The sequence below is a fragment of the Epinephelus lanceolatus genome, chromosome 14 (assembly GCF_041903045.1).
Source record: "Epinephelus lanceolatus isolate andai-2023 chromosome 14, ASM4190304v1, whole genome shotgun sequence".
Taxonomy (NCBI): Eukaryota; Metazoa; Chordata; class Actinopteri; order Perciformes; family Serranidae; genus Epinephelus; species Epinephelus lanceolatus.
In genome coordinates, this window is record NC_135747.1 from 39,876,105 (window position 1) to 39,900,146 (window position 24,042).

The following is a 24,042-nucleotide window of genomic DNA, read 5'->3' on the forward strand; positions in this document are numbered from 1 at the left end:
GCAAAATCTGTTTTTCTATTTCTAAACCCTTTCCAAAAAACATTAAAAGTTTACTTAAAATGTACATCTGAAAGCAGGGCAGTATTAAAACGCCAGTAAGCAGACTTGTGTTTTACATTGGCAATAAAAACACTACAAGACACCATAGAGTGATCAGAGAACCCTACAGGCAGTATTTGGCACTTTTTAAAAGTGCCAAAATGATGTTTAAAACAGTAAAGTCTATCTAATCTGCTCACAGAAATTAAATTCTCCCTACTGCTGACAAAGGTGTACTGTCGGTTTTTATCATGCATTTCTCTCCACACATCAGTCAAATTCTGTGTCTCCACCACTTGCCTCATCACATGTTTTGAAGCAGCATGAGGCTCTATGTGGTTTCTATCCAGCCGTTCATTCTCAGTCTCCTGCCAAGAATAAAAACTTTTCAGGCTCACAATTGCTCAAAACTGTACTGATTTCATTTAGGAAAACAACTCTTTCAGCTCCATTATTCGGTGCATAGACATTGATAAAAACAAGAGTAAAGTTTTCGTACTCTGTTCTAACGACCATCAGTCTGCCCCTTACTACTTCTTCCACCACATAAGACTTTGGTAGGAAGTTTTTAGAGAAAAGGAGAGCTACTCCTCCACTGACTGTACTTAGATGGCTAAGAACCACCTCTCCATCCCATTCCCTCTTCCAGTCAGTATCATTTACACTGTTACTGTGTGTTTCCTGAACAAACATTACATTAATGCTCTTCAGTTTCATGAGTTCAAACAAACATGATCTTTTCCTCACATCCCTTGCTCCATTTAAACTGAGCGTGGAAACTCTAAATTCACTCATCAAAGCTGATGTGAGGAAAAACACACATAAAAACATCATTTTCAGCAAAGTGCAAGTTTGAGCCTCCACTCTCATTACTACTGAGTTGTCTTCTCACTTTCAAAACAACTTTCCTTAACCTAAAAAAATCCTGATCAGTCAGACATGATTCCTCTTTATTCCTCATATGGAATCTGGCTGAGTTGTAGAAACCCTCTATGTTAGGAAAATATTCCTCTAGTTTAACTCCCTTTATGTTTTTTGTCTCCTGAAGAAAAGATTTTATACTTTCAGTAGTGTAAGCCTTTCTTTCCTGACTACTAGTCATTTTGATAAGAGACACATCACTACTGTCAGACACACACTCTTCCTCGCTCTCACTGCTGTCTGACTGCACTTGTGTTTTACCTGTCTGCCTGTCTTTCTGTCTGTCCAACAACACTCTACTCGACTGTGCATCACTGTACACATTTTTATTTTTGTTCCTACATTTACGTGGAACAGGTGTTTTCATCATCCAAGCATCTTCAACCTGTTCACTCCATGCATCCCCAGTCCCACCTGTCTCCTCCGCCTGCATCTCACCAAGCTCACCTGTCTTTTCTATCTGTGTCTCACCAAGTTCACCATTGCTCTTCACTTGTGTCTCACACACACAATTTACACTTGTTTCTTGCTCATCACCGACCTGACTTTCATCTTCAACACATTCTTTCTCACCATCTAGCTCCGTAACAGTCCCCCGCTGCTCTTCAGCACCAGACCGCAGGTCAGCGGTGCGTTGCGCACCGGACCCGGCAGCCTGTGCCGTGGTGCCTGGACATCCGCTACCTTCGGATCAGTCGGAGCCGGTTTCTTCAATTTAGGACAGGCCTCAACAGTGTGTCCCTCTTCACCGCAACCAAAACACTTCATCAGTGAAGAGGTGGCGAACAAAACATAGTCAAATTCGTCCACTTTAAAGCGCAAATTAAGCTCTTCATTGCGATTGTTTAGAATCATATACAGCTGTCTTCTGTGAGACACCACATGTTTCAATAACAGCGATTTACACCCAGAAGGAATCATCTTAATCGGAGAAACTATCTTCCCGTGCCGAGAGAGTTCTTGACTAAGAAATGCATCTGTTATGAATGGAGGGACATTTGACAGGATTACCTTTGTTGCTGGCTGCGTTAGCGGTAACACTGACACAAAGCTTTCATTGATAGAAATACCTGTCACTATGAGCTGGTTCACCTTCTCCACCTGATCCAGAAACAAAACCATACCACCATTCATCCGAGCCGCCGACTTCACGCTGCTGTGGCCAATTTACCTCTCCAACAGCCAGGCTGACCTCCTCCACATTGTACTGAAGGCCCACACCGACCTTGATGCCATGCCTCCTAGTCAGCCTGGAGAAATCTCCATTCACCATGGTGTGTCAGACGCCGACCAGCGATTATGCTGGAGGGCACAAAACACACCAACAAACCCCTCTCACCTCACCAAACAAAACCCAAACACAAACAATAAACTTATTAAACTTATTGCCACAAATTATACTACATTAAACAAAGATTATACCAAAAAAAAAAAAACATCTCACTCCAGGCACCGCACTCACTCCTCACTCAGAGAGAGAGAGAGAGAGAGAGAGAGAGAGAGAGAGAGAGAGAGAAGAGCATGTGGTTAGGGCAAAGATAAAGGAAAATAAGCAGGAACTTTGAGTTGCCTCTTTGGGTGTAGCCCTGTTCAAAGCCAATGTGTGAGTGATATGTGTTGCAAAGGGTCTGGATTAGTGCTGTGGATGTTTAGTTGCATGCAAGACTCTGTCTGTGAAAAGCATTAACAATCTAACATCACTTAGCTTTGGTAAAGCCAACTAACCAATAAAAAGACTGCAATAATCACAACAGTAACTCAATAAACAGCATTAAATCACAACTGGCAAAGTTAAATAGTCTTGCTTAACTTGTGCAGTTGTGATAATGCTATGCCAGTTGTTACATTACCAATCCTTGAATGGATGGGGGAAGAGTTGCTTTGTGGTGGCTGCTTTTGTGAGCCGGCTGATGAGGGGTGGATAGAGCTGTGGTTCCAGGTGCAGTCTTTGTTGTGTCCTTTGTTCCAAAGGTGCAGATCCGAGAAAGCCGGTTGTTCGGGGTCCTTGCAGAGCTAGATGTTGGGTTTGCAACTCAACTTGGTTCACCTTGTTGCTGGAAAGGTAGTTACGAACCTTGTGTTTGCACACTAACTTCTCTGGTTCCAGGTTTATCTCCTGCTATGAGTGAGGGAAAGTCGTGGTCCAGGAGAAAGAGAGCAAGAGGTCTCAGGAGCAGACGCCGGGATCCAAGTTAGTCGGCCACTCAGAGGAAGAAGGCATCTGGGCCAGTTAAGGGCCCAGGAGAAAGAGACGTCTGAGCTGGTCAGCAGCTCAGGAGAAAAAACAAAGACTGTGTGAGAAAGCAGGACTTCTCTTATAGTTGCCTGTTGACATCACTGAGTCACATGACACCGTAAAAGTACTGTCCAATCAAGTTTGGACACTGGTCTCTCACTTAGGTTTGAGGTGGGGCATCCTGTGGAGATAAGGGCCAAATGGCTGCTCTTTGTTTGACGAACAAAGAACAAAGAACCCTTACATGTCCAGTTTAGATCTGCACAAATGACAAATCGTCTGTGGTCCAGTGAATCACAACAAACTTGCTGCATATTTTGGACAAAAATATAATTATGACAAGTTTAGACAAAATAAAAGCTGGCACAAAAGTCATATATATCCCAGATATCCCACAAATGTGACAAGGGAGATTGGTGAATGCAAATGAATTGATCACAAAGTGGATGTCACATTGTATTATAAATTGTTGTTTGCACAGTTCATCTGCTGTTTGTTATTGTACTTTGATGTGTAAATACTAAGTGTAAACTGTATGTATTGTATACCCTCAAAATTAAAACAATGGAATAAATTTGTAATTTTACCATCTGTGTGCTCTACAGCACAACAAAACCTGTCAGTGATCAGTCAGTGATGCAAAATGTAAGTAAACGTGTTCATGTAGAGTAATAAATATAATCCAGCCTAGGTTATTGAGGCCAATGAGAAAGGTGACCAGCGAGCATTCTTAGTGTCTGCAAATTTGGAGATAATTGTGTCCAATTAAAAAAATGCATAACTCAAAATGGGACAAAAAAGCTAACATGTAAAACATGAACAAATGTGATTTGTATCTAAAACCACACCTTGGGCAGATCTGTATTTGCATGCTTTGTTTCAGGCAATACCAAAACCAAATGATAAAAAATATTTCATGCCACAATTGCTGATGCAACATGATCTCACAGAAAAATGTGAAATGACCACCATCTTTGAACACCGCATCACATACTGGTGGCACCTGTGGTGTTGAAATTACACGATGGCAGCATGCTTGGGTTTAGGCACCAAAAGTATTTGGTTAGGTTTAGAAAAAGATTGTGTTTTGTGTTAAAATAACTACATTTAACTAAATGTAAGGGATGTAAGTATATTGTAAAGTGACATAAGTACCTCATGTAATGTGACGTTACTACTTAAAAGATTAAAGTACGCTGAGTACAGATACATAAAAGAGGACTTTTACTTTCACACAGGACACAAACAGCAGTGTCCTGGTTGAAAATCGTGTGTCTGTTTGACCCATCCTCCACCCCGACCTCCTGACCACCTCTTACTCTTTGTTTTACTTATGACATTGCAACCATAGACTGTTTATGAAGGTGGACAACATGACAGCTCCCCAAAAGTGAAGTCAAAACATTTTGATTGGCCCCTGGTGGCTGGCTGCAGCGTAGCTCATTAAAATTTTTTCCCAAAGATGGTTTCTGTCATTTTGGGTAGTTCTTATCATGCTGACGGATGACAAGCCTTCATCGAATGGTGTTGCCTTGGCTGCACAGAAAATTTCAGTGTTTTGACTGAAGGCAGGAGGTTGTTGTAATTTGACTTTACACCGTCCAAGCTGTCTTGAATTTCACGTGCTGGATACGAGAGTCCACTCAACTCAACTCAACTCAACTTTATTTTTAGAGCACTTTAAGAACAACCATAGATGAAACAAAGTGCTGTACAAAAATAAAAACATAAGACAAACAATAAAAACAATAAAAACAAAACAGTAAAACAAGAGCAGAGTCTCACGCTGGGATAAAAGCCAAGGAGTAAAAATGGGTTTTAAGACTGGTTTTAAAAACAGACAGTGAGGGGGCCAGTCTAATGTGGACAGGTAAATCATTCCACAATCTGAGAGCCGCTACAGAAAAGGCTCTATCCCCTCTGAGCTTCCGCTTAGATCTCGGAACATCCAGGAGCAGAATGGGCGTAATGTGTTCCCTCTTACGTGCTCCAGTTAAGAGCCGAGCAGTGGCGTTCTGAACCAACTGAAGACGTGCGAGGGAAGACTGGCTGACTCCAAAATAAAGTACGTTACAGTAATCCAGCCAGGACGTGATGAAGGCATGGGTTACTATCTCAAAGTGCTGTTGTGCAAGAAAAGGTTTAACCTTTGCCCGCTGCCTAAGGTGAAAGAAGCTGGACTTAACCACTGCACCAATTTGACGCTACAATTTAAAACCACTGTCCATCTCAAAACCCAAGTTAGAAACTGTTGGCTTCTAAAGACATCTACATTATCAAATTGACTTATAGTCATTGCACCACTGTGCCACCCACTAACAACAGGAAGTCAGGAGATGGGGGCTGAGGAGGAGGATGAGTTGAGATGAAATTCTGTTTTTTAAAAGTGGCTGGACTACCACATGTTTGACAGATTTGGGAACATGGCAGGTTTCCACAGAGCTATTGATAGTTGAGAATACTGGGACCAATGGTGTTAATTACTTCTTTGAAGAGTTTGGTTGGTATAATATCAAGAGAGCCCTGCTCTGCACATTTAGAGGCAGATGCTCCAAGACAAGGGGTGGGGGTGGGACAGTGGTGTAATGGTAGTTGATGAGATGGGTGTACTACTAGGTAGATAGGTAGGTTACCAGTGACGAAGTGGGCATACTCTCCTATATATTACAATGGCTGTTTAGCTGATAGGTGGGTATACTGTCACTGGATAGAAAAAGTGGGTATACCCCGTAAACCTGAGTATACCCTCCACTACACCACTGGGGTGGGGGAGATAACAGAGTTTAACACGCTAAAAAGTATCCTGGGGTTATGACAGTTAATATGATCAGAGAAATATTGGGCCCTGGCATTTATGACTGCTAGCTGGTATTTCTTCAGCAGATCCTTCAACATTTGAAATGAGACCTTCAGTTTCACGCTTCCACCTTCGCTCTGCTCTGTGTATTATACTGCACAAACTCTGAACAAACACACTTTCCTAAAAGGCATCAGAGTACTGTAAAGCTTGTACTGCAAAGGAAGATTAGTGGGTTAGTGGGATATGTCGAGGCTGAAGAGTCTAAAAAGTTTTCCGTGTCACAAGGGTGGCTCTGTTTTAATCTGGCTAGATCATTGTATTTATGCTACACAGCTAGCCTAGTCAAAAACAGAGCTTTGACATAAAATTGGCTAAAAACTACCCAACCCCTTTGGAAATAGTCTCTCTGTATTAAATAGTCATTCTATGAGCAGTACAGATCCTCAGCTGAGGGAACATGTGTTATGACCTGGCTCTGAGGCCGCAACCAGAAACGAGAGCAGAGAGGGGATCAGTGCCAAATAGCGCTTAGTTTATTTATGAAAGTAAAACAAAAGAAGGCAAAAGGTCCATTTCAGCAACCAGCGGTGTAGGAGCACCCCCATGCCCCACGGAAGGAACACGTGTGTAGGTACAATGGTGGCCACAAGGTATCTGAGGAAGGAGGGATATATGGTCGAGCACATCACCAGGCCCAGGTGCAGCTCATCACCTGATGACGACGACCCCGCCTCAGACCAGAACCTGCCAGGAAGACAACAGCACACAGTACGCTAGCACCACGCAGAGGAGTGGAGGGGTCGTCACACATGTAATAATTGCAAACTTGACAGCCATAATGTTAACCTTATATTAGTGATGCCACTGAATGAAGCTATGCAATGACAGAAGTGCTGACTGTATATATTGCTTTTTTTTTTCCGCCATGGCAACTATGGGTGTTACAGAAAATCTGAGCAAGAATATTGTGTCCATTTATTTGTGAGGTTGTTGTTACTCTCACTATACTCTGGTCCATTTCTTCATGCTGGCTCTAAAAGAAGCCGTCTTTAAAATCACAGGTAGCACATTAATGGTTTACCATATTATTAATGAGTTCGTACAAACTATGCATGAGAACAGCCTGTCACATTCAGGGCCGTAACCAGGGTTATGAAACTAGTGAGGTACAAACCATGCGAGTGCGCAAAGCGCGCGAGCAAAAAAATTTTGAGCACTTATTAATGAATAAAAAGTAAAATAAATAGTGTTTTAAACTGTGCAATTACACAAATACACAATCACATAATGTTGTTGACTGGATTCTTTATTTTTTCTTACTTTTGGCACTCTCAGATACAGATATATAGGCTATTATTGACCTTTTGGAGGGCTGGCTGGATCCTGTCTCCAGAGGGTTCAACTCACTGAAAGTACATAAAAAGGACAGACAGACAGACAGACAGACAGACTTATCATCAGTTAATGCAAATGTGACAAATAATACTGTTTTTTTTTCATCTCAATTTTAACCAGGTAAGCATTTAAGAACAAATTCTTATTTACAAAGGCTGTCTAACAGTATTACCTTTCGGAAGGCCAGGTGGATCCTCCTGTGTCCAGAGGCATCCCACCGCCTGAGTACACTTTCCTTGTTGATCTTGATGTTGTTGTGAACATGCATGAGAGCTAGTCCTGAGAGACGGTCATCAGACATACTGGCTCTGAGCCATGTTTTTAGTCTCCTCATGGCAGAAAATGATCTCTCACAAGCTCATGTTGCAATGGGAAGAGTCAAAAAGGATTTAAGCATACAATGTATGTCCTCCTCTCTTCCGTCCTTGTTCTCTCTTCCATTCCTGTTCTCCTCCATGTTCTTACATCTTTTAACAAATTGGTCTAAGGTATTCTTCTGCCCAGGTCTTTTTGGTATTTTCTTTTGTCTGTGTGGGAGGAAAGGAAAAATAAAAAAAAGATATCATTATCATACCTTATTCATCATTACATCACACTGTTACTTTAAGATTATTTTGTGTCAATCAAATTCAAGAATACAGTTAAAAAAGCTGGCTATAGAAAATATACTCAACAAAAATATTAACACTTTTGTTTTTGCTCCCATTTTTCATGAGCTGAACTCAAAGATCTAAAACATTTTCTATATACACAAAAGACCTATTTCTCTCAAATATTGTTCACAAATCTGTCTAAATCTGTGTTAGTGAGCACTTATCATTTTCTTAGAACACGGCTCTCTTGAATACTCGATTCTGATTGGTCAATCACCAATATTCTGCGGTGTCTATTTCTCGACAGACCACCGCTGCTCCGTGGAGCAGACCGTTACTAGGGACTCCATAGCAACGGCCATTTATTAAGCTCGTCTCAGTGGCGAGTCTGGCGACTCCGTGACACAGACGCGCCCCGTAACCCGTAATCCCTTGTTTATGACAGATATGACTAGAAGAATAGGAGAGGCTCCATCCACATCGTGGCTGAAAAGCAACCCTGCATGATCAGAAACTCTGACCCAGTGTCACAGCTCTCCTTTCGTCTTGGTGGCACCGCAAGTCAGCGACACAAACGCGCCCCGTAATCTCTTGTTTATGTCATATTTTGATCAACATTATGTTTCAAATTAATTATTTCACTCGTAAGCCGTGTTCTAAGCGGGATAATGTATAGTTGGTCGGTTGTTATGGAGAAATAAACCCCTTCAGGATGTATGGAACCCCGACGTGAAGCTGAGGGGTTCCATACATCCTGAAGGGGTTTATTTCTCCATAACAACCTCTGAACTATACATTATCCCTTACAGAGATAATTCATAACACCTCACAGGTGTGGCATATCACGATGCTGATTAGACAGCATGAATATTGCATATGCTGGCCACAATAAAAAGCCACCATGAAATGTGCACTTTTGCTTTAACGGGGGATCTGTGGGAGGCAGAAAACCAGTCAGTATCTGGTGTGACCACCATTTGCCTCACGCAGTGCAACACATCTCCTTCTCGTTACATTACACTAGCTAACGTTAGCCAGTGAGATGAGATGAGATGACGATGAGATGACATAAACTTTATTGTCCCCCGAGTTGAAATTTGTCTTGGGCAAGTACATACAGCTGCTGCAAAATAGTGTTTTCTTTTTGTTTCAATAAAACTATTATCATGACAGATGCGCGAACTGGCGAGTAGCCTATGTTTGTAGTTCGTTCCTTACCTCTCATTTAGGTCTCAGCACACACGGAGAATCTCTTCTTCTTCACCCCAAAACATGTCCAGTCAGTGCCGGTACACGTGACACGCTGCGGCGTAACATGTAAGGCTAAAGATTACGAGACCTCATATGCAGAAAAACAACTCCTTTTTTTTTTTTTTTGTTAGAAACACAACTCCTGATTGTCGGCTGTAGGGGTTAATATAATTTGTGATCTTTCTATGAATTAGATTTTTTTGTAAAATGTATATTTTTATAAAAAATCCCAGGAAATAGTAACTGAGGTATTTACCTCGTGTACCTCATAGCTAGTTACGGCCATGGTCACATTTCACTGCAGTCCACCAGGAATGTGAGCTTGCGCATTGTGTTGCCACAACAGTTGAGCTAGGCTCGTCTCTTTCGCTGGGCAACAATATTAATATTTTTCCTTGAGCCCTCTGCACTGGCACCTGTGCTGTGTGGCCTCTTTGAAATCAGTAAGGGCTGTTCTATAACTTCCTGTTGATGGTCCGCTTAGGTGACTTAAAACAGGGCAAAGAGGTAAGACAAGGTAAAGAAAACAAGAGTGTAGATTGACATAGAGCAGAAACACTGGGTTCCAGTAAAAGTGATGAAGATGACGTGCAGAGTGAGGGAGGCGGGGCATCTGAGTCCAACAGAGACCGAGAGAAAAAGGAGAAGAGGAATTTTGAAAGCTTAAGATGTACTTTGGTTATATGACTCAGATTTGTTCAGGAAGCTGCCAGAGCTGCAGCTCTCTGAAGATGGAGGAGCTCTGCTTTCCACAACTGCTCAACACCTCCTGCAGAAAGCCCACCTCTCCTTGGGCCAACTTTGTGCTCCTTAACATTGTGCTGTACTTTATCTCTCTGCTCACTGTGGCTCTTAACCTCCTTGTCATCATCTCAGTCTCCCACTTCAGGCAAAGATTAACTTAAAAATGCGAACAACTTCTGTAGATTAGAAGAACTGTCTTTGAGTTGGTACTGAATAATGTTGAATCTTGGGCTTGTACTTTGTCTTGCTGACTGTTAATTATAACTACAGATGTTGCTGATCAGAAAACATTCCATTATAGACCTTTTTTTACACTTGTTTTATCTGTTTTGTTATTTAGATCTGAGGACTTGTTGGGTTTATGAGTTTTTCTTCTTTCTCTCCAGGCAGCTCCACACACCCACCAACATCCTCCTCCTCTCTCTGGCTGTCTCAGACTTTCTCGTGGGCCTCCTGGTGCTACCAGGAGAAGTCTTCCAAAAAACATACTGCTGGTTTCTTGGTGACCTCATGTGTTTGCTCTATTATTATTTGTCTGTCATCATTGTGTGTTCTTCGATAGGAGACATGGTGCTCATATCAGTCGACCGCTATGTGGCTATTTGTGACCCTCTGCATTACACCACCAGAGTCACTGTGAAAAGAGTTAAACTGTGTGTGTGTCTGTGTTGGCTCTGTGCTGTTTCTTACTGCAGTCTCTTGTTAAAGGATGACCTGACTCAACCAGGCAGGTATAATTCCTGCCATGGAGAGTGTGTGATTGTCATTAACCACACTGCAGGAGTTGTTGAGCTTATTGTCACCTTTATTGTTCCCATTTCTGTCATTGTCGTTCTGTACATGAGAGTATTTGTTGTGGCTGTGTCTCAGGCTCGTGCCATGCGCTCTCACATCACAGCTGTCACTCTCCAGCTTTCAGTGAGTCAGAAAAAAAAGAAATCGGAGCTGAAAGCAGCCAGGACTCTTGGTGTTGTTGTAGTTGTGTTTCTAATATGTTTCTGCCCATTTTACTGTGTCACTCTTGCAGGTGATGCCTTGGTCAGTTCTTCATCTGCATCATTTGTGTTTTATCTGTTCTATTTCAACTCATGTCTTAACCCCTTGATCTATGCCTTGTTTTATTCCTGGTTTAGAAAAGCAGTTAAACTCATTGTCAGTCTTCAGATTCTGCAGCCTGGCTCCTGTGAGACCAACATACTGTAGAGAGGCTGTGGAGTGACTGAAATGAGGCCTGCTCCACCAAGGTTTTGAATTGAAAATCACAAAAAACTTTAAGTAAAATCTCTGTATACAGTATGTAAGCAGTCAGTGAGTGTGTTTACATGGGCAGTTTAATTCCCTTTTTATTCGGAATGAAAGTTCATTCCTATTAAAAGTCATCTTGTAAACACCTAATTCAGAATGAAAATGGCCAATGCGATTGAAAATTCAATCCGATGTAAGAGGCTGGAATATTCCGTTTCTAATTCTGAATGAAAGAATTTCTCGCACTTGTATATACTCATTCCTCTTTAAGTTCACTCCAGTCTTTCTGCGCATGCTTGTTTCCTTGCCCTTCTGGCAGAGATAGAGCAGTCGGACTCGTTGCACTGACCGGTTTTCATTCGCCAAAGCACAGTCTTCTATCTCCCTTCTTTGACCTTCTACCTCCCTTCTCCTCCTCAACAGATGAAGCATTAGCAGAACAAGGTTGTTGTCATACTGCTGCTTCAAGAATATAAGCAAAACAAGGCCGAAAAAGGCACTAAGAACTGCAGCGTCAAGCATCTTGTTATCTGGAGCGAGGACTACAGTGTTTTCTTCCAGTAAACATAAACACGTAACATCCGCCCCACCCCCTATCCAATCAGAAACCCTCCCTGCCCCAAACCTTGTGCAGACCCGAATAAAGGCGATTAAAAGGCGATTAAACTGATCTGCTGTGTAAACCCTAATTCGGAAAGAATATTTCCCATGTAAACTACCTGGAAAGACTTTAATTCCGAATGATTTCATTCAGATTTATTTCATTCTGAATGAGAGGCCATCATGTAACCGCACCTAATGAGAAAATTGTGCATTGCTCTACTCGGGGTCAGTTTCATGTAAGGATTGCAACTTATTGCACTATTTTGGTCAAAGAAATATAATTATGTTTTGACAAAATACCTTTTTTGTTCTCACCTGTCTCATTATATAACTTGTGTATCTTTCCCTCCGCTGCTTCATTTTACAGGAAAGGAAAGTCAAAACAATACTAAGATGGAAGGAAACCTCAGAGCCACCCCTCTTCGGAGGCCTGGTGCTGCAGTTGGTGATTTAAGACTCATCTATACTCCCATGTACAAAAGCAGATACGTCCATTTTATATTCTTGATACAATTACTGATGCAATGATCTCACAGAAACATTTGAAATGATGACAGCCTCTCGTATTACGTACTGGTGGCACCTATTGTGTTGAAATTACATGAAATTACAAAACTAGGTTAGGTTTCGAAAAAGATTGTGTTTTCTTTGTTTAAATATCTAGACTTGTTGCATAAGGGATGTAAGTATGTCGTAAAGTGATGCGAGTACTTCATGTAACGTGATGTAACTACTCAAAAGATCTAAGTACACTGCGTTTAATTAAGTCACAGTTGACTTTTACTTTCACATAGGACACAAACAGTAGTCTCTTGGTTGAAAATCATTTGTTTTGTGGTGACAGCGAGGTTAGGGACCCAAAATGCAGACAGACCGAGGGAAAAGGGTTTAACAGTTTTATTGTGCCGGGATGATGCAGAGAACAAAGGAGTTCCGGAGTCCAGGTGCAGAGTGGGATAACCAGGTGAGAGTGCTGGGCTGTGGGCTGCTGTGAGGCACGGAGGGAGACACTGGAAAAAAGGTAGGAGAACGAGGGTTAAACACTCGAAGAGCAAAAACACAATCAAACTTGCAAGATTACTCAAATCACTGGAGGAATAGAGGAGCTGAGATACCACTGCGTGCGGTCGCAAGTACTCCGGCACTGAGGCTAGAGTCGGTGGCAGTCTTAAAGGCTGTTGATTGCAGATGACTCTCAGGTGTGCACACTCAGCCTCAGTGCAGGGCGGGGAGGGGAGGAGAGAAGCCTCTGGAGACAGGTAAACACAGCAGCATACAACCCACACAGGAAGTAGACTCTGGAAATGTTCATAAAATAAAAGCCAAAAGTCCATGCTCACCACATGTTTGTCTGACTCATCCATCACCCTGACCTCCTCTGTATGCTGACTTTCTCACTCTTTGTTCTACCTATGACATTTTAACCACAGACTATATATAAAGGTGGGCGACATAACAGCTCCCCAAAAGTGAAGCCATGATATCATGATTGCCCCCTGGTGGCTGCTCATGAACTCCACCCCCAAATGCATTTTTCCCAAAGATGGTTTCTGTCATTTTGGGTACTTCTTATCATGCTGATGGGCGAAAAGCCTTAAGCCTTGATGATGCTTGATTGTGAAGATTTTGAGTTTTCATTGAATGGCATTGCCTTGGCAGCATTGACAATGTCAGTGTTTTGACTGGACGCAGGAAGCTGTTGTAATTTGATTTTACACCATCCAAGCTGTCCTGAATTTCACATGCTGGATATGAGAGTCCAGATCTGAAGACATCTACATAATCAAATTGACATAGTTATTCCACCACTGCGCCACCTACTAACTACAGGAGGTCAGCCTTATGTGACAGAGATCATCCAATCTACATGGAATTTATGTGGTAAATGGACCTGCTTGTATAGCGCCTTTTTAGTCTTGCAACCACTCAAAGTGCTTTTCCACTACCTGTCACATTTACCCACTTCACACACTGATGGCTAAAGGCCAGTTCAGACCAAAGATTCCAGACGCAACAAAATGGTTTTAGGACATTGCAGTGGTCTACTTCTCTTACCACGGGGACCACGTCAACTTTGACCATCCACATCTATTCCAGCCGTTCTTTCAACCCTTGATACTTCTCCACCTTTCGTGTCCCTTCTTTCTGATGTTGCTGTCGGCTGGTATTGCCACATCTACCACCACTGCCCTCCTCTGGTGTTTGTCAACCACCACTATGTCCGGTTGATTAGCCAGCAGCTGTTTGTCAGTCTGGAAGCTGAAGTCCCACAGGATCGTAGCCCTGTTGTTCTCAACCACCCTCAGTGGTGTGTCCCATTGGGATTTGGATACTTCGAGTCCACACTGGGTACAGATGTTCCGGTACACTATCCCAGCCACTTGGTTGTGCCTCTCCATGTATGCTGATATCGTGCTTGCATCTTCCACCCTGCCACTATGTGCTAGACCGTCTCAGGGGCATCTTTGCACAGCCCACACCTTGGGTCTGATCTGCTGTGGTAAACCCTGGCATCTGTGGCCCTTGTGCTTTAGGCCTGTTCTTGTGCTGCAATGATTAGTGCCTCTATGCTGCTGTCAGTCCAGCATTCTCCATTCTCCACTGGTAGGTCCTCCTGATAATAGCCACTTTCTCTATCTGATGGTTATATGCACCATGTAGGGGCTTGTCCCTTCATGTTGTTTGCTCCTCCACCTTTTTGCTCCCATCAGGTTTCTGTTGTCTGAGGCATTCACTTAGCAGTTCATCCTTTGGGGCCATCTTCTTGATGTACTCCTGGATTTTGGATGTTTCATCCTGGATAGTGGCTCTGATGCTCTCTAGTCCTAGGCCTCCCTCTTTCTTCTTAGTGTATAGCCTCAGGATGCTGGACCTGGGGTGGAACCCTCCATGCATGGTAAGGAGCTTTCTTGTCTTGATGTCTGTGTCTTCTATCTCCTCCTTTGGCCAGCTTATGATCCCAACTGGGTATCTGATGACTGGCAGTGCGTACACATTGATATCTTAGACCTTGTTCTGACCATTCAGCTGACTTCTCAGGATTTGCCTTACTCTCTGGAGGTGTTTGGTTGTGGTCAACTTCCTTGCGGCCTCCTTATGATTTCCATGAGATCCCACGGGATCCCAAGGAACTTATAGCTGTCCTGGATATCTCCTATGTTGCCCTCTGATAGGTCAACTCTTTCAGTTCTGATCATTTTGCCTCTCTTTGATGCCATCCGACCACACTTGTCTAATCCGAATGACATCCCTATGTCCTTGCTGTAGATCCTGGTGGTGTGGATCAGTGAGTTGATTTCTCGCTCATTCATTGGCCCATTCATTTGGATTTATGTTCAAAGTTCCAGAATACAAAACAAAACTGCAGTAACAGTGAAAGCTTAGAAAAGCTTACATTGAATTTAAAGTATTGTGTTCACAGTCTGACATACCTTACATTCGGTATGCGATTCCACCCCCAGAACTTCAAGTTCTGCCCGAGGCTGTATGTTCTCAGTGACTCACAAAAGACATCTCACTTTGGAGCCACGGACTTTATTCATACCAGTATAATGGTGGGAAAGAGAATTATAATTAGAAACTGGAGGAAACCAGCTAAGCCCTCTGGTTCACAGAGTGGGCAAAAGTTCTCTTTCAGGTCTTAAGGATAGGACGGAGAAATATGTGGTGAAGTGGAGAAGATACTTGGAGTACATTGCTGGTGTGGACTTATCTTGAAGTGAATCATACACTACATGTATGATGCTCTGTTGTACACTTTTTGAGCGTCTGAGAACTAATCTGCTGCTTGTAGATCAGAGTACATTGTGGTGCATATCAACGCAGGAATATAGATTTTTTTATTTTTCATTTTAGAAATTACTTATGTATTGTTATTTTTGCATTCTTATATTATTATTTGGTTCAGTTATTGTGTGTGTTTTTCCCTCTTGTGTTTGTACATACAGTACAGGCCAAAAGTTTGGACACACCTTCTCATTCAATGCGTTTTCTTTATTTTCATGACTATTTACATTGTAGATTCTCACTGAAGGCATCAAAACTATGAATGAACACATGTGGAGTTATGTACTTAACAAAAAAAGGTGAAATAACTGAAAACATGTTTTATATTCTAGTTTCTTCAAAATAGCCACCCTTTGCTCTGATTACTGCTTTGCACACTCTTGGCATTCTCTCCATGAGCTTCAAGAGGTAGTCACCTGAAATGGTTTCCACTTCACAGGTGTGCCTTATCAGGGTTAATTAGTGGAATTTCTTGCTTTATCAATGGGGTTGGGGCCATCAGTTGTGTTGTGCAGAAGTCAGGTTAATACACAGCCGACAGCCCTATTGGACAACTGTTAAAATTCATATTATGGCAAGAACCAATCAGCTAACTAAAGAAAAACCAGTGGCCATCATTACTTTAAGAAATGAAGGTCAGTCAGTCCGGAAAATTGCAAAAACTTGAAATGTGTCCCCAAGTGGAGTCGCAAAAACCATCAAGCGCTACAACGAAACTGGCACACATGAGGACCGACCCAGGAAAGGAAGACCAAGAGTCACCTCTGCTTCTGAGGATAAGTTCATCCGAGTCACCAGCCTCAGAAATGGCAAGTTAACAGCAGCTCAGATCAGAGACCAGATGAATGCCACACAGAATTCTAGCAGTAGACCCATCTCTAGAACAACTGTTAAGAGGAGACTGTGCCAATCAGGCCTTCATGGTCAAATAGCTGCTAGGAAACCACTGCTAAGGAGAGGCACCAAGCAGAAGAGATTTGTTTGGGCCAAGAAACACAAGGAATGGACATTAGACCAGTGGAAATCTGTGCTTTGGTCTGATGAGTCCAAATTTGAGATCTTTGGTTCCAACCGCCGTGTCTTTGTGAGACGCAGAAAAGGTGAACGGATGGATTCCACATGCCTGGTTCCCACTGTGAAGCATGGAGGAGGAGGTGTGATGGTGTGGGGGTGTTTTGCTGGTGACACTGTTGGGGATTTATTCAAAATTGAAGGCACACTGAACCAGCATGGCTACCACAGCATCCTGCAGCGACATGCCATCCCATCCGGTTTGCGTTTAGTTGGACGATCATTTATTTTTCAACAGGACAATGACCCCAAACACACCTCCAGGCTGTGTAAGGGCTATTTGACCAAGAAGGAGAGTGATGGAGTTCTGCGGCAGATGACCTGGCCTCCACAGTCACCGGACCTGAACCCAATTGAGATGGTTTGGGGTGAGCTGGACCGCAGAGTGAAGGCAAAGGGGCCAACAAGTGCTAAACACCTCTGGGAACTCCTTCAAGACTGTTGGAAAACCATTTCAGGTGACTACCTCTTGAAGCTCATGGAGAGAATGCCAAGAGTGTGCAAAGCAGTAATCAGAGCAAAGGGTGGCTATTTTGAAGAAACTAGAATATAAAACATGTTTTCAGTTATTGCACCTTTTTTTGTTAAGTACATAACTCCACATGTGTTCATTCATAGTTTTGATGCCTTCAGTGAGAATCTACAATGTAAATAGTCATGAAAATAAAGAAAACGCATTGAATGAGAAGGTGTGTCCAAACTTTTGGCCTGTACTGTATGTCCTCCTCTCTTCCGTCCTTGTTCTCTCTTCCATTCCTGTTCTCCTCCATGTTCTTACATCTTTTAACAAATTGGTCTAAGGTATTCTTCTGCCCAGGTCTTTTTGGTATTTTCTTTTGTCTGTGTGGGAGGAAAGGAAAAATAAAAAAAAGATATCATTATCATACCTTATTCATCATTACATCACACTGTTGCTTTAAGATTATTTTGTGTCAATCAAATTCAAGAATACAGTTAAAAAAGCTGGCTATAGAAAATATACTCAACAAAAATATTAACACTTTTGTTTTTGCTCCCATTTTTCATGAGCTGAACTCAAAGATCTAAAACATTTTCTATATACACAAAAGACCTATTTCTCTCAAATATTGTTCACAAATCTGTCTAAATCTGTGTTAGTGAGCACTTATCATTTTCTTAGAACACGGCTCTCTTGAATACTCGATTCTGATTGGTCAATCACCAATATTCTGCGGTGTCTATTTCTCGACAGACCACCGCTGCTCCGTGGAGCAGACCGTTACTAGGGACTCCATAGCAACAGCCGTTTATTAAGCTCGTCTCAGTGGCGAGTCTGGCGACTCCGTGACACAGACGCGCCCCGTAACCCGTAATCCCCTGTTTATGACAGATATGACTAGAAAAATAGGAGAGGCTCCATCCACATCGTGGCTGAAAAGCAACCCTGCATGATCAGAAACTCTGACCCAGTGTCACAGCTCTCCTTTCGTCTTGGTGGCACCGCGAGTCAGCGACACAAACGCGCCCCGTAATCTCTTGTTTATGTCATATTTTGATCAACATTATGTTTCAAATTAATTATTTCACTCGTAAGCCGTGTTCTAAGCGGGATAATGTATAGTTGGTCGGTTGTTATGGAGAAATAAACCCCTTCAGGATGTATGGAACCCCGACGTGAAGCTGAGGGGTTCCATACATCCTGAAGGGGTTTATTTCTCCATAACAACCTCTGAACTATACATTATCCCTTACAGAGATAATTCATAACACCTCACAGGTGTGGCATATCACGATGCTGATTAGACAGCATGAATATTGCATATGCTGGCCACAATAAAAAGCCACCATGAAATGTGCACTTTTGCTTTAACGGGGGGTCTGTGGGAGGCAGAAAACCAGTCAGTATCTGGTGTGACCACCATTTGCCTCACGCAGTGCAACACATCTCCTTCTCGTTACATTACACTAGCTAACGTTAGCCAGTGAGATGAGATGAGATGACGATGAGATGAGATAAACTTTATTGTCCCCCGAGTTGAAATTTGTCTTGGGCAAGTACATACAGCTGCTGCAAAATAGTGTTTTCTTTTTGTTTCAATAAAACTATTATCATGACAGATGCGCGAACTGGCGAGTAGCCTATGTTTGTAGTTCGTTCCTTACCTCTCATTTAGGTCTCAGCACATACGGAGAATCTCTTCTTCTTCACCCCAAAACATGTCCAGTCAGTGCCGGTACACGTGACACGCTGCGGCGTGACATGTAAGGCTAAAGGTTACGAGACCTCATATGCAGAAAAACAACTCCTTTTTTTTTTTTTTTGTTAGAAACACAACTCCTGATTGTCGGCTGTAGGGGTTAATATAATTTGTGATCTTTCTATGAATTAGATTTTTTTGTAAAATGTATATTTTTATAAAAAATCCCAGGAAATAGTAACTGAGGTATTTACCTCGTGTACCTCATAGCTAGTTACGGCCATGGTCACATTTCACTGCAGTCCACCAGGAATGTGAGCTTGCGCATTGTGTTGCCACAACAGTTGAGCTAGGCTCGTCTCTTTCGCTGGGCAACAATATTAATATTTTTCCTTGAGCCCTCTGCACTGGCACCTGTGCTGTGTGGCCTCTTTGAAATCAGTAAGGGCTGTTCTATAACTTCCTGTTGATGGTCCACTTAGGTGACTTAAAACAGGGCAAAGAGGTAAGACAAGGTAAAGAAAACAAGAGTGTAGATTGACATAGAGCAGAAACACTGGGTTCCAGTAAAAGTGATGAAGATGACGTGCAGAGTGAGGGAGGCGGGGCATCTGAGTCCAACAGAGACCGAGAGAAAAAGGAGGAGAGGAATTTCGAAAGCTTAAGATGTACTTTGGTTATATGACTCAGATTTGTTGAGGAAGCTGCCAGAGCTGCAGCTCTCTGAAGATGGAGGAGCTCTGCTTTCCACAACTGCTCAACACCTCCTGCAGAAAGCCCACCTCTCCTTGGGCCAACTTTGTGCTCCTTAACATTGTGCTGTACTTTATCTCTCTGCTCACTGTGGCTCTTAACCTCCTTGTCATCATCTCAGTCTCCCACTTCAGGCAAAGATTAACTTAAAAATGTCAACAGCTTCTGTAGATTAGAAGAACTGTCTTTGAGTTGGTACTGAATAATGTTGCACCTTGGAAATGTATTTAAGACACATTTGACTTGTATTCTGCCCTTTTGCACAAACTTAACTGTGATTTTGACACCAGATATTGCAGTTAGATGTCCACATTTAACCATATTGAAACTGCAGATGTTGTCGATCAGAAAACATTTCATTAGATGTTTTTTTTTTTTTTACAACTGTTTTAGTCATCTCAGTTTGGGGACTTGGTGAGTTCATGTTTTCACTGTGGCTCTTAACCTCCTTGTCATCATCTCAGTCTCCCACTTCAGGCAAAGATTAACTTAAAAATGTCAAAAGCTGCTGTAGATTAGAAGAACTGTCTTTGAGTTGGTACTACAGATGTTGCTGAAAAGAAAACATTCCATTATAGACCTTTTTTTACACTTGTTCTATCTGTTTTGTTATTTAGATCTGAGGACTTGTTGAGTTCATGATGTTTTTCCTCTTTCTCTCCAGGCAGCTCCACACACCCACCAACATCCTCCTCCTCTCTCTGGCTGTCTCAGACTTTCTCGTGGGCCTCCTGGCACTACCAGGAGAATTCTTCCAAAAAACATACTGCTGGTTTTTTGGTGACCTCATGTGTTTGCTCTATTATTATGTGTCCGTCATCATTGTGTGTTCTTCGATAGGAAACATGGTGCTCATATCAGTCGATCGCTATGTGGCTATTTGTGACCCTCTGCATTACACCACCAGAGTCACTGTGAAAAGAGTTAAACTGTGTGTGTGTCTGTGTTGGCTCTGTGCTGTTTCTTACAGCAGTCTCTTGTTAAAGGATGACCTGACTCAACCAGGCAGGTATAATTCCTGCCATGGAGAGTGTGTGATTGTCATTAACCACATTGCAGGAGTTGTTGACCTTGTTGTCACCTTTATTGTTCCCATTTCTGTCATTGTCGTTCTGTACATGAGAGTATTTGTTGTGGCTGTGTCTCAGGCTCGTGCCATGCGTTCTCACATCACAGCTGTCACTCTCCAGCTTTCAGTGAATCAACAAACAAAGAAATCTGAGCTGAAAGCAGCCAGGACTCTTGGTGTTCTTGTAGTTGTGTTTCTAATATGTTTCTGCCCATATTACTGTGTCGCTCTTGCAGGTGATGCCTTGGTCAGTTCTTCATCTGCATCATTTGTGTTTTATTTGTTCTATTTCAACTCATGTCTTAACCCATTGATCTATGCCTTGTTTTATTCCTGGTTTAGAAAAGCAGTTAAACTCATTGTCAGTCTTCAGATTCTGCAGCCTGGCTCCTGTGAGACCAACATACTGTAGAGAGGCTGTGGAGTGACTGAAATGAGGCCTGCTCCACCAAGGTTTTGAATTGAAAATCACAAAAAACTTTAAGTAAAATCTCTGTATACAGTATGTAAGCAGTCAGTGAGTGTGTTTACATGGACAGTTTAATTCCCTTTTCATTCGGAATGAAAGTTCATTCCTATTAAAAGTCATCTTGTAAACATCTAATTCAGAATGAAAATGGCCAATGCGATTGAAAATTCAATCCGATGTAAGAGGCTGGAATATTCCGTTTCTAATTCTGAATGAAAGAATTTCTCGCACTTGTATATACTCATTCCTCTTTAAGTTCACTCCGGTCTTTCTGCGCATGCTTGTTTCCTTGCCCTTCTGGCAGAGATAGAGCAGTCGGACTCGTTGCACTGACCAGTTTTCATTCGCCAAAGCACAGTCTTCTATCTCCCTTCTTTGACCTTCTACCTCCCTTCTCCTCCTCAACAGATGAAGCATTAGCAGAACAAGGTTGTTGTCATACTGCTGCTTCAAGGATATAAGCAAAACAAGGCCGAAAAAGGCACTAAGAACTGCAGCGTCAAGCATCTTGTTATCCGGAGCGAGGACTACAGTGTTTTCTTCCAGTAAACATAAACACGTAACATCCGCCCCACCCCAAACCTTGTGCAGACCCGAATAAAGGCGATTAAAAGGCGATTAAACTGATCTGCCGTGTAAACCCTAATTCGGAATGAATATTTCCCATGTAAACTACCTGGAAAGACTTTAATTCCGAATGATTTCATTCAGATTTATTTCATTCTGAATGAGAGGCCATCATGTAACCGCACCTAATGAGAAAATTGTGCATTGCTCTACTCGGGGTCAGTTTCATGTAAGGATTGCAACTTATTGCACTATTTTGGTCAAAGAAATATAATTATGTTTTGACAAAATACCTTTTTTGTTCTCACCTGTCTCATTATATAACTTGTGTATCTTTCCCTCCGCTGCTTCATTTTACAGGAAAGGAAAGTCAAAACAATACTAAGATGGAAGGAAACCTCAGAGCCACCCCTCTTCGGAGGCCTGGTGCTGCAGTTGGTGATTTAAGACTCATCTATACTCCCATGTACAAAAGCAGATACGTCCATTTTATATTCTTGATACAATTACTGATGCAATGATCTCACAGAAACATTTGAAATGATGACAACCTCTCGCATTACGTACTGGTGGCACCTATTGTGTTGAAACTACATGAAATTACAAAACTAGGTTAGGTTTCGAAAAAGATTGTGTTTTCTTTGTTTAAATATCTAGACTTGTTGCATAAGGGATGTAAGTATGTCGTAAAGGGATGCAAGTACTTCATGTAACGTGATGTAACTACTCAAAAGATCTAAGTACACTGCGTTTAATTAAGTCACAGTTGACTTTTACTTTCACATAGGGCACAAACAGTGGTCTCTTGGTTGAAAATCATGTGTTTTGTGGTGACAGCGAGGTTAGGGACCCAAAATGCAGACAGACCGAGGGAAAATGGTTTAACAGTTTTATTGTGCCGGGATGATGCAGAGAACAAAGGAGTTCCGGAGTCCAGGTGCAGAGTGGGATAACCAGGTGAGAGTGCTGGGCTGTGGGCTGCTGTGAGGCACGGAGGGAGACACTGGAAAAAAGGTAGGAGAACGAGGGTTAAACACTCGAAGAGCAAAAACACAATCAAACTTGCAAGATTACTCAAATCACTGGAGGAATAGAGGAGCCGAGATACCACTGCGTGCAGTCGCAAGTATTCTGGCACTGAGGCTAGAGTCGGTGGCAGTCTTAAAGCCCGTTGATTGCAGATGACTCTCAGGTGTGCACACTCAGCCTCAGTGCAGGGCGGGGGAAGGGAGAAGCCTCTGGAGACAGGTAAACACAGCAGCATACAACCCACACAGGAAGTAGACTCTGGAAATGTTCATAAAATAAAAGCCAAAAGTCCATGCTCACCACATGTTTGTCTGACTCATCCATCACCCTGACCTCCTCTGTATGCTGACTTTCTCACTCTTTGTTCTACCTATGACATTTTAACCACAGACTATATATAAAGGTGGGCGACATAACAGCTCCCCAAAAGTGAAGCCATGATATCTTGATTGCCCCCTGGTGGCTGCTCATGAACTCCACCCCCAAATGCATTTTTCCCAAAGATGGTTTCTGTCATTTTGGGTACTTCTTATCATGCTGATGGGCGAAAAGCCTTAAGCCTTGATGATGCTTGATTGTGAAGATTTTGAGTTTTCATTGAATGGCATTGCCTTGGCAGCATTGACAATGTCAGTGTTTTGACTGGACGCAGGAAGCTGTTGTAATTTGATTTTACACCATCCAAGCTGTCCTGAATTTCACATGCTGGATATGAGAGTCCAGATCTGAAGACATCTACATAATCAAATTGACATAGTTATTCCACCACTGCGCCACCTACTAACTACAGGAGGTCAGCCTTATGTGACAGAGATCATCCAATCTACATGGAATTTATGTGGTAAATGGACCTGCTTGTATAGCGCCTTTTTAGTCTTGCAACCACTCAAAGTGCTTTACCACTACCTGTCACATTTACCCACTTCACACACTGATGGCTAAAGGCCAGTTCAGACCAAAGATTCCAGACGCAACAAAATGGTTTTAGGACATTGCAGTGGTCTACTTCTCTTACCACGGGGACCACGTCAACTTTGACCATCCACATCTATTCCAGCCGTTCTTTCAACCCTTGATACTTCTCCACCTTTCGTGTCCCTTCTTTCTGATGTTGCTGTCGGCTGGTATTGCCACATCTACCACCACTGCCCTCCTCTGGTGTTTGTCAACCACCACTATGTCCGGTTGATTAGCCAGCAGCTGTTTGTCAGTCTGGAAGCTGAAGTCCCACAGGATCGTAGCCCTGTTGTTCTCAACCACCCTCAGTGGTGTGTCCCATTGGGATTTGGATACTTCGAGTCCACACTGGGTA

At 42.5% G+C, this 24,042-nt stretch overlaps 2 protein-coding genes across 2 annotated transcripts; both read left to right on the top strand.

The window, feature by feature from the left end:
• The first annotated feature begins 6,632 nt into the window (after positions 1 to 6,632).
• On the top strand, positions 6,633 to 11,182 carry LOC144466780 (trace amine-associated receptor 8a-like). The gene is made up of 3 exons (XM_078174197.1): positions 6,633 to 6,764; positions 9,928 to 10,124; positions 10,366 to 11,182. Exons 1-3 carry the CDS (start codon positions 6,633 to 6,635, stop codon positions 11,180 to 11,182), a joined length of 1,146 nt encoding a protein of 381 aa, XP_078030323.1.
• A 7,943-nt stretch (positions 11,183 to 19,125) lies between these two features.
• Positions 19,126 to 21,077, top strand: LOC144466781 (trace amine-associated receptor 8a-like). Its single transcript, XM_078174198.1, has 3 exons — positions 19,126 to 19,157; positions 19,548 to 19,730; positions 20,261 to 21,077. The coding sequence occupies exons 1-3, from the start codon at positions 19,126 to 19,128 to the stop codon at positions 21,075 to 21,077; spliced, it is 1,032 nt and encodes a 343-aa protein (XP_078030324.1).
• Positions 21,078 to 24,042: the final 2,965 nt, after the last annotated feature.